Source organism: Ranitomeya variabilis, chromosome 3, assembly GCF_051348905.1.
Source record: "Ranitomeya variabilis isolate aRanVar5 chromosome 3, aRanVar5.hap1, whole genome shotgun sequence".
In the NCBI taxonomy this organism is placed as follows: Eukaryota; Metazoa; Chordata; class Amphibia; order Anura; family Dendrobatidae; genus Ranitomeya; species Ranitomeya variabilis.
Genome location: NC_135234.1, coordinates 783,154,799 through 783,165,800, shown reverse-complemented (window position 1 = coordinate 783,165,800; position 11,002 = coordinate 783,154,799). Strand labels below are relative to the sequence as shown.

The 11,002-nt window shown below is 49.5% G+C and overlaps 1 protein-coding gene across 1 annotated transcript in view; it reads right to left on the bottom strand.

The window, feature by feature from the left end:
• Positions 1-3,531: 3,531 nt before the first annotated feature.
• DCHS1 (dachsous cadherin-related 1) overlaps positions 3,532-11,002 on the bottom strand; it is a 159,308-nt gene continuing 151,837 nt past the window's right edge. Inside the window, exon 21 of the mRNA XM_077298984.1 lies at positions 3,532-9,245. Within this exon, the coding sequence (XP_077155099.1) occupies positions 6,640-9,245 (2,606 nt within the window). The 3' untranslated portion in view covers positions 3,532-6,639. The remainder of the gene's footprint in view (positions 9,246-11,002) is intronic.

The window sequence follows — 11,002 nt, the reverse complement described above, 5'->3', positions numbered from 1 at the left end:
CCCGCAGCGACCTAGTAGTCAGAGATACTTCCAGGGGTCTTCGCCATGCTGTTCCCATGCCATTTCAGCGCTGTTTCCATCAATTTCAGCCGCCGTATAAATGGTTGAATTTCCCATTGACTTCCATCATACACATTACTCGGGTCGAGCACCCGAGCATTACGATTTGCTCGACTTGAGTAACGAGTATCTGAGCATTTTAGTGCTTGCTCATCACTAGTAGCTAGGCATGATTGATGGTGGTCGAGTCCATTCAAGGTGTCAGTGGCTTTGTTGGTGGCGGTTTAGGAGTCAGGTGGAAGTTGCAGACAAGTTAAGGTGGACTCATTTTAACTATTAGAGGATGTAAAACCTCATGGTGGTGAGCAGGCTCGGCTTTGGGGGCCAGCCTCAAGTACGTTGTAATGGTAACATCAATCGGGGGCGGGCACAGTGGTTAAGCACAGGAGTGAGGATTATAGGGTCATTAGTGCCCTGAAAGTTTACTGGCTCTGCTTGAATGGCCCCCTGTGCGTGCCGCCCATTTATGGCTCTGTCCTGCAGCGGCGTATCCAGGGGGGGGGCAGCCGGGGCATGTGCCCCGGGCGCAGCCGACAGGGGGCGCCAGCGGGCCGCCTGATGATGCAGCGGCGGTCCAGGGAGGCTCCTCGTCGGCTGCATTCTGCCGCCCCCACACTGAGATAGTCCCGTTCTCTGAGCCGGCTGTCAAATTGACAGCCGGCTCAGAGAAAGTGCTGCGCGTCAAATCCCAGCGGCGTAATTACCCCTCAGCAGAGCCCCTCCACCGCAGAGAGCCGCACACCACAGCTGTTATTGCCGCTGCTCTGTGCGCACAGGACCCAGGATGAGGTCACAGGAGGGGAGGAGTCAGAGTCACATGATCGGGACGGGAGGACCTCTGTGTAGTGCAGGACTCTGCTGGTTCTCATGGTGCTGGACGAGGGTAAGGTTTTGTGTGGGGTCAGGAGTGGTTTGTGTGGATGAAGCAGAGCTGTGTGTGTATGAGGTGTACAGAGCGGAGCCGTGTGTGTACGAGGTGTACAGAGCAGAGCCGTGTGTGTATGAGGTGTATGGAGCGGAGCCGTGTGTGTGCAAGGTGTACGGAGCAGAGCCGGGTGTGTACGAGGTGTATGGAGCGGAGCCGTGTACGAGGTGTACGGAGCGGAGCCGTGTGTGTACGAGGTGTACGGAGCGGAGCCGTGTGTGTGCAAGGTGCATGGAGCGGAGCCGTGTGTGTATGAGGTCTACGGAGCGGAGCCGTGTGCGTATGAGGTGTACGGAGCAGAGCCGGGTGTGTACGAGGTGCATGGAGCGGAGCCGTGTGTGTACGAAGCGGAGCCGTGTGTGTACGAGGTGTACGCAGCGGAGCCGTGTGTGTACGGAGCGGAGCCGTGTGCGTACGAGGTGTACGGAGCGGAGTTGGGTGCGTACGAGGTGTACGGAGCGGAGCCGTGTGCGTATGAGGTCTACGGAGCGGAGCCGTGTGCGTATGAGGTGTACGGAGCGGAGTTGGGTGTGTACGGAGTGGAGCCGTGTGTGGAAGGTGTATGGAGCGGAGTCGTGTGTGTCTATGAGGTGTATGAAGCAGAGCCGCATATGTACGGAGCAGAGCCACATATGTACGGAGCAGAGCCGCATGTGTACGAGGTGTATGGAGCAGAGCCGCGTGTGCAAGGTGTACGGAGCTCAGCTGCGTGTGTAGGAGTAACTACGTGCGGCCATTATACTGTACGCAATATGTGTGTGTGTTTGTGCGTGCATGCGTAGCGCTGCGGGTGAATGTGCAGAGACGTAAATGGTTTTGTGTGTGTACGGGGAGGAGAGGCGAGGGCAATGATGGGGCTGACAGGGAGAGTGCAATAATTAGGATGGAGGGGGATGAGGAAATGATGGATGTGGTGGAATGGGCAATGATGGAGGTGGAATGGAGTGAGGAGACAGTATGGGGGAGAAAAGTGAGTGGGCACAGAATAGAAACAGTAGTGGGGGCGTAGCATGGGGGGACAGTGTAAGGGCACAGCCAGGAGGGGACAGTATACCAAGGAGGGGGAGTGTGAGTACAGTATAAATACTGGGCCCTATAGGGGGGACACAGTGTGAGAGGACAGTGTGAAGAGGGGGCCGGTATGGAAAGGAGAGGTCAGTGTGAAGAGCATGTACCCTAAGAGGGACAGTGTGGGGGTCATATTTTAGTGAGGAGCAATTTTTCATACAGGAGCATTATAATGACACTTGTATCTTTAAGGGCTTCATGTGGAGATTTTCTGCAAAAGAGCGGAGAAGATGGAAGTCTGCAGAGACGGCTGTGGATGAGAAAACTCATCATGGGATCTGGACAAGATGAAGAAAAGAAGAACGGCTCCAGAGACGACGTCATCTATAAGGTACCTGGATGTAAATGTTATGTGTGATACTGACTAACTCTCATATTGTTATTTATGTTAGGAGCATTAAAGGGAATGTCCAGGTTTGTGATGAGTCTGCAGTCATTCTTTGTGACTGCAGACTTCTGACTTCTCACAGTGCGCCCTGCACACTGTCAGGATTCTCTCGTGCTGGCGATTTACATACATGCGGTCACGTGCTGACTAGACATGTGTGGCCTCCGTCAATGAAAATGAACTAACCGAGGCCGGGCACGTCTAGTCGGAATGTGGTCAGAAGTATTTAAATCACATGCTTGTGCTGACATGACCGTCCACCGGCAAAGGAGAATCCTAAAAGTGTGCAGTGCATGAGTTGTGAGAATTCAGAAGCTGCGATGTCAGGATTCAGCTCTGCAGGTTCCAGTAGTCGTCACATGGACACGTCACTCATATGCGACTTTCACACTTATGGTCCTGTGACAACGAGCTTCTCTTCTGCTTCTCTCAATTTTTCACTGAATATTGAGAGCATTAGTGAGAGGAGCTCGTGGGCACATGACTGAGTGTGCAAATCACATATGTCCTGGTGGGGGGGCGCCAATATGTAATCTTGCCCTGGGTGCCAGAAACCCTAGATACCCCTCTGCTGTCCTGGTGCCTCCCCTTTATGGCTCCCTGTCCTGGTGCCACCGCTTTATGGCTGTCTGTCCTGGTGCCGCCCCTTTATGGCTGTCTGTCCTGGTGCTGCCCCTTTATGGCTGTTTGTCCTGGTGCCGCCCCCTTATGGCTCTGTCCTGGTGCCACCGCTTTATGGCTGTCTGTCCTTGTGCCACCGCTTTATGGCTGTCTGTCCTGGTGCTGCCCCTTTATGGCTGTTTGTCCTGGTGCCGCCCCCTTATGGCTCTCTGTCCTGGTGATTTAAATAAAGCTGTGGCCATTTTGACAATCAGAATAATGTGTTTTGTGTTTATTCCAGTGCCTGGGTTTCCTGCAGTTATGGTGGTCTTGTGATGGAGTGAGGTCCGTCTCATATCCAGACATCATATACTCATCCCCCCGCAGTTCAGCCTCTTATCAGCTTCTGCTCTGACGACATCTTGTATTCTGGATCGCACTCATTGCCGCCATGACGGATTCTGTACAAACCACCACAATGAGGCTCGGCCATTGTCAATTCTCATTTATTTATTACAAAGAGATTTCCACTTGTTAAAAAGGAGTTTTGTATAAAAGTTGGCACTTGTGAAGCGGTAACACAAGGGGAGGTGGGGTAAATAGCAGAATCCCCTGTGCCCAGTGTCCACCCTGTAATACAATAATCCCCCCATAGTCTTCTTACATACACACGAAGCGACCGCTGGTTTCTGGAGTATAATAAATACGTTTCTGAGATACACATAGACATGTCTGCTGACGGAAATGTGCAAGTAATGGAGCCCGGACTGGTGGGAGAAGAGCAGAGATCCCGTGGTAATACTGACAAGTGATGTCCTCAGGTGGCCGAAGCTGAGGCTCGGAAATCCCAGCGCTCCCATGTAAAGACTAGGACTGAGGGTATGGCTAGCCTCTAATTCAGGATACAACATGGAAGAACGAACCGCTCGCCACAGACCCTCGTCGTTGTCTTTCCCCCAGTTGTACACATAGTAGTACCTTCATCCGGGGCAGTGAGGGATAATCCTGACCTGGTGGACTAATAGTGACAGCGCTGCGAAGGGTCAGGCTTATAATGACCTGGTGCGGGGATATAAGTTACAGGTAGCTTATGAATCTCATCATCTACTAACAAGCAGCGTCTTCATAATGGCGTGCAGTCTGCAGCCATCCGGGCACAAGGACACAGGCGCATTATGGGGGATAGTCAGCCTTATGGTATTTCCATAGTGGCCATGCCACAGGATGGAGCAGTCATGAGGCAGGTCTGTGATATGAGAGAAGGTCCCTCAACGTCACATGGTGAGAGGAAGAAGAAAGAAAAGCTGACTGCAGATTGGAGCATGAGGAGGGTCACGGCTAATGACCGGGGTGAAGATGACGGACATACAAGACACACAGGACAATGGCAGCTCCACGTGTAACCTCAGCACCTCACACAGTGGCATTAGTACCGTACATGCAATGACAGGGACTGGCACAACCCCGACATCATAGCCATGAGCACATAGCGCTGGACGACTCATCCTTGGAGTTATTGCTTAGTCTGGGATGAGCCCTCTTCAGCCTGAAGAAGCAGGACTATTATATAGGACTATTGACAGCACCACAGGAACCTCCATGTCATTGCATAGTGAGAGAAAAGCACGAGCACTGGACCTTCCAGCTGCAGATCCTGGCTGCCATCCTGAAATATCACCAAGTCTATCTCTATCTCCATGTTGATGGAGGGTGCGAGACAAGCAACAGTGCAAGGTCAGAAGTCACTGGGAGCGGACATAAGGCTTTGTGTGTAGGCTCATCCCTCGGGTTCCCATATGTTAGGCCTATCGTCATCTATCCGTCCCCATATAACATATCAGGGCTTCTGAGTTCTGGAGGTCTCCATGAAAAGGTGTCCATCACTGTAGACCAGAGAGACAATGCAAAAGAAGGAAGAAGCAAGAGGTGGCTCAAACCTAAAAGAAGACTTCTACATCTGCGAAGAGTCTGAAACAGGATGTGTGCTGCTGGCATAGAGCAGGTGTAGTGCTCGTGTTATGCTGGGGGTTGTAGTGCTTTGAGTACAGATTATTACAGTCACGTCCAGTGGTGGGGTCATGTTGGGGATTGTAGTTCTGTGTATAATATAACTGTAGTACGGTCACGGGCTGCGTTACCAATTGATCTCACACAGATAAGTAGAGAATATTTGACACTTTCGGAGCCTTTTACGGTTTTGTTGTCCGGCTTTAAAACTTCCGTAAATATCAATAGAAAATTAAATGCACGCGTCGGTGCCAGGAGCAGATTAGTAGATGCATTTTATACTTGCCTCCTGAGATTTAAGCTTTGTCAGTCTGAAGTCAGATTTAGTCCACAGAGAAGAGCTGACGTAATGAGCATAAGATAACTGTATAGAATACCATCCCCATCATCGTAGACTACGACCCCGAATATCACACCTCCTGTATAGATAACCTATTCCCATTTAAAATCTGCAGTCTCCACCATATAAGCTTTTGAAGTGCTCATGTCACATTCATTAAACTTACAGTATACTTTATCTACCTTTTCATCAATCTCTTCACTACACTTTTCATGGAAGCAAACTTTCCTTATCTCATCTTTTGTTCTAGGTCTCATATCTGGTTCACAGTCTTGTCCTAGATTTTGTCTCTGTCCAGAGTCCTCTCCTAGGTCTCATATCTGGTGTAGAATTTTGCCCTAGGTCAAGGGTCCTGTCCTCGGTCTTATCTCAGTCCAGAGTCCGGTGCTATGTCATTTATGAGGTCTAGAGACCTGTCCTAGGTCCCATATCTGGTCCACAGTCTTGAACTAGGTCTTATCTCAGTTGAGTTCTGTCCTAGGTGTTATCTCCAGCCAGAGTCCTGTCCTAGGTCACATATGTGGTCCAGAGCCATGTCGTAGGTCTAATATCTGGTCAAGAGTCTTGTCCTAGGTCTTATCTCAGTCCAGAGATCTGTCCTAGGTCATGTATGAGGTCCAGAGACCTGTCCTAGGTTCCATAGCTGGTCCAAAGTCTTGTACTAGGTTTTATCTCTGTTGAGAGTTGAGTTCTGTCCTAGGTACTATTTCCAGTCAGAGTCCTGTCCTATGTCCCATATCTGGTCCAGAGTCATGGTTGAGCACATATGACCTTGATTATACATGAAATTCTGGTGATCTTGTTGTGAAGCCGGGATATGTCACAGATCTTGCAGATTGGATACAGCTGCTGGGTAGCAGGTCCCGCCTGATATGTAAAAAAAATGCTGAAAAACAATATTAGCTGCCATTCTAGGGCAGGACTGCATGATGGTCAGCATTATAGCTGATGAGCATGGACATTTAAAGTCTTTCTTATGAAGCGTATTGTCCCACGCTACAGAGACATGAAGCTGCCTACCCCTGGTCAACAGAGGGAACCTCAAAAGAATCTCATGGAGGGAATACCCATAAACTTGGCCTCAGAAATAACTAAGATGGGTCTGTCCGAATCCTTCTTTGCATTATTGGCTTCATACTCTGCCGTCATTATGGTTGTTAAACTTTTAGTCTCTTATCATAAGAAACTTTTTCACCAGTTCAGACTTTTTTTCTTCCCATGTATCAGTATCATCCAAGGTCACTGATCTTTTTAAATTCTTAGCTCCCCATCACTAGAAGGATCTAAAGTATGTTCTGTACTGAGGACTGAGGCAGATGGGCCCTGGGAGATCCCAAATGGGGAGACGACAGGTGAGCGTGCTGCGAGAGGAGACAAAGATGGGGAGAAGCTGGGGGGTATAATGGAAGAGGAAAGAGAAGCATCATGAGTTATAGGGGAGCGACGTAGGGATGAGAAGTTAGGGAAGGTTCTGGCCACCGCAGGCTTCGGAGGCACGGTTTTAGCACCAGGATGAGCTACAGACGTGATGAGAGGAGGTGGATCGATACGAGGTTGAGGAATTGCTTTTGGTTTAGGCTGGAAAGGTTTTCTTAATGCTGACTCATCCTTGAGCCGAGCAATCTCCATGAATACACTGGCCAGTGGCTGAAATTGGGGACACCAGTTCAGCAAATAATCCCAGTTGTAGCTGCCACGTAATTCCTCATCGCTAGCAACAATAGCTGTCAATGATCCTTCTACAGATGGTTTGCCATCTTCAGGGAAAGAATAGTCCTTTGGGTGTGACATATTTAGCCCACATCCCACCCCCATAAAAGCACCTCCTCCCCCGCTATCATCTCGATAGAGTGTCGCCTGGCCAGAACCCTTCTTGTTCTTGAACCATTGTCCACTGTCCATAGAGGGGTCACACGAGATATCAGACAGCTGATCAGCATCTTGTTGTATCCCAGAATCTGGACCACGAGCAGAGATGTGCTCCTGCATGGAAGATGTAATGCTTGCCACTCGTGGATATTCATTGATCATACGGATCTCATCGTCTTCTGCAGCTTCAGCGGAGCCTCGGCCACTGGAATGTGAGGGATCTAGAGAGCCTCCTCTAGTGTAAGGTCCATCCACTGCAGAAGAGTCCATAGAATAACCTGGAAGAGTTTGGTGATAAATTCGATCTCCACTACCAAGTCCAGATTTATCATGACCCATCCTTTGCAGAGTGCTGCTTTGCAAATTGTCCAGTTGGGCGTCAGCTTCTTCGCTTTTTTTCTGCATTCCCCGGGACCTGCAGACCACCAGAATAATTGCAACTGCAGCTAAAACCACAACGACTGCCAATGATGAAGCTACAGATACTATGAGTAATAAATTCAGGTCTGGGGCCAAACCAAAAGATGTGTGTGTAATGTCCACTGTCAGCTGAGCCATGGCCACCCTTGAGGATGGTAGAGGGCTGTGGGCATGGACCTCCAGAATCATTTCCCTTGTCTCTCTCTTTGAGCGTCCAGAGCGATGTCTTTGACCATCCACCTTCAAATACACCTGACCCGTTGTTTCATTAATGCCAAAGTAGGGTGATGGTTTAGAGAAGGAATAAAGGACCACACCATCAGCCCCTTCATCCTCATCTGTGGCCTGGACCAGCCCGATAATCTGTCCTTTGTTAGCTCCTTCTGGCACCTCAAAATTGAAGTATGGGGTGACAAATACAGGGTCGTACTCATCTTCCCCCATCACAAGAACTTGAACAGTAACTGTTGCAGAAAAATTTCCTGCATCTGTGGCTTTTATCACCATACTGAAAGTTTTGCTGCGCTCGTAATCAAAGCTCTGCCTGGACAGAAGTTCTCCAGAAGTCCTGTTTACAGAAAAGACATCTCTCCCAGTAATAAGTCCTGGCTCCATCGCAGGAAGCTCCTCTACTGTATAGAGCAACTGGCCAAACATTCCCGTGTCCAGGTCAATGGCGTGAATAATGGTAAGTAAGGTGTTTGCTGGTTTGTTTTCCCTGATACTTGTGGTCAGAATCTGTACTGGAAAATAAGGCTTGTTGTCATTGATGTCCCGAACTTCCACAGTCACAGGAGCGAGTGCAAAATTTACCAGGCCGCTGTTGCCATCAAAAGCTAGGACTACCAAGGTATGCACAGCCTGCCGCTCCCTGTCCAGCTGACGCACCAGCCTAATTCCGCCGGTTGCCTCATTAATCTGAAAGAGCCGACTCTCATCCCCAGACGTGATCCTGTAATGCACCATGCCATTGTGCCCAGAGTCGGAATCTTGCGCCAATACCCGCAGGACCTCGGAGCCGACCGGCGCAGCCTCGCTAAGAAGTACGTTGTAGTTTGGCCGTGGAAATACTGGAGGGTTATCATTGACATCCAGGACAGTGATGAGTACATGGACCGAGTGACTTCTTTGAGGAACGCCTCTATCTGATGCCCCCAGGGTAAGATTATAGGAGTGAGTGCTCTCAAAATCGAGAGGATCCGTTAAGATGATAGAACCAATCTGCTGAAATTGTCCATTCCAGAAGCGCAGTCCACTCTGTACCTGGAACACATTACCAACATTCCCGCTCAGAATGGTGTAATCCAGGACTGAATTCTCTGGGGTCAAGTCAGCATCTGTGGCCTCTAAAATCAAGACGGTGCTACCGAGTGACAGGTCCTCGGGTATGGCAGCCATGTACTGCGCCTGTGGGAACGTCGGCACGTGGTCATTAACATCCAGAACTAGGATCTGCACTGTGACAAGAGAAGCCAGACTTGGAGATCCTTTATCTCGAGCTTCGACAAGCACATCCACCACAGGCCACGATGTGTCCAGTTCCATCGGCTCAATTGTGAAGAGGGTCCCTGAAAAGAAAAATAAAGAAGAGTTACTGACCTGACCAAAAACCTAAACCAGAAGATGATGGGTAATCTTTGAGGTAAGCCTTGTGTAGCAGGAAAGTGAGCAGTCTTGTGCCCACCAAAATCCCTGCCTGGTGCAGTCATGTAAATAAGTACACCCCAGTGACAGCCCATGTAACCTATGAGTTCATAGTCAGATCTACTCCTGAGTCACACTGTACATGAAGGGATGGAAGTGACCAAGAACAAGTCTACTACACAGCAAGTTATTACGCATATCTGCCATGTATTTTCTTCTGAAAAAGTAAGTGCCCCCTAATCTTGGGTATTGTGCTCTTCAGCTGGAGAATGTTTCCAGCTGTGATGTTTGAGAGGCTACTTGTGTGTGCAGTGTGTTACTGATCCAACAGCACCTCCATGAAATGCTCATCTGAGCTGTGCGTCCAGGATACCTAATTTTCTTTCTTCAGCCACCTCTTGATGAGGAGAGTTATAGTCACGTCACCATGTGCTGAGTGTAAGCCTTCTGATAGATTATTTTTCCCCAGCCACTTTTGGCATAATGAAGAATTTATGAAGGATTCTATGATGGTGACCTCCCCAAACCAGAACAACTCCAACGCCATGCTTAAACTCAGCCAAAGACTTGCTGGACCCTCCACCTTGTGCCGCTGCTCCTGCAGACCCTTATTATTGTGTCGCTCTCTGGCCTCCGGAAACAATCTGCTTTTCCATCAAAAAATTCCACATTTTTACACAAAGGTGAGTTCTTCCCCTTGTTTCCATGCGGAAGGTCTGGGGCTTTTGGCCACAATTCTTCCTTGGTGACGACTTCTGGTCAGACATCTCCAGACAGTAGATGGTGAGCTGGTTCCACTGGTTGCTGCCATTTCTGGGCTGATGGCACTTCTGGACACCTTCTGTCACCTTGGTTAACTGCTGTGTGTATGGTCGTCATGCTCAAAAATCCAGGAGATACATATCCACAGAAGTATCTGTACAAGCCTCATACACCGAAGATCTGGGGTCAGTTCTCCAAGATATTTGGCACAACCTTCTGCCTAGATCCTCCATAACCAGTGTGCATGTATTGTGAAGATGGAGGCGACGAGCGATCACCGGATACTGGCAACGGTGGTAATGGGTGGCCACCAGATACTGATAATGGAGGCAATGGATGGTCATCAAATACTGATGATGGTGGTGACGGGCGGCCACCATATACTGGTGATGGAGGCGACGGGTGGTCACCAGATACTGATGATGGAGGCAATGGGTGGTCACCAGATACTGATGATGGAGGTGACAGGCGGTCACCAGATACTGATGACGGAGGCGACAGGTGGTTACCAAATACTGATGATGGAGGTGACCGGTCGTCACCAGATACTGATGATGGAGGCGACGGGTGGTCAGCAGATACTGATGATGGAGGTGACCGGTAGTCACCAGATACTGATGATGGACATGATAGGTGGTCACCAGATACTAATGATGGAGGTGATGAGTAGTTACCAGATACTGATGATGGAGGTGACCAGTGGTCACCAGATACTGATGATGGAGGCGACGGGAGGTCACCAGATACTAATGATGGAGGCGACAGGAGGTCACCAGGTACTGATGATGGAGGTGATGGGTGGTCACCAGATACTGATGATGGAGGTGATGGGGTCACCAGATACTGATGATGGAGGTGATGGGGTCACCAGATACTGATGATGGGGGTGACCAGTGGTCACCAGATACTGATGATGGAG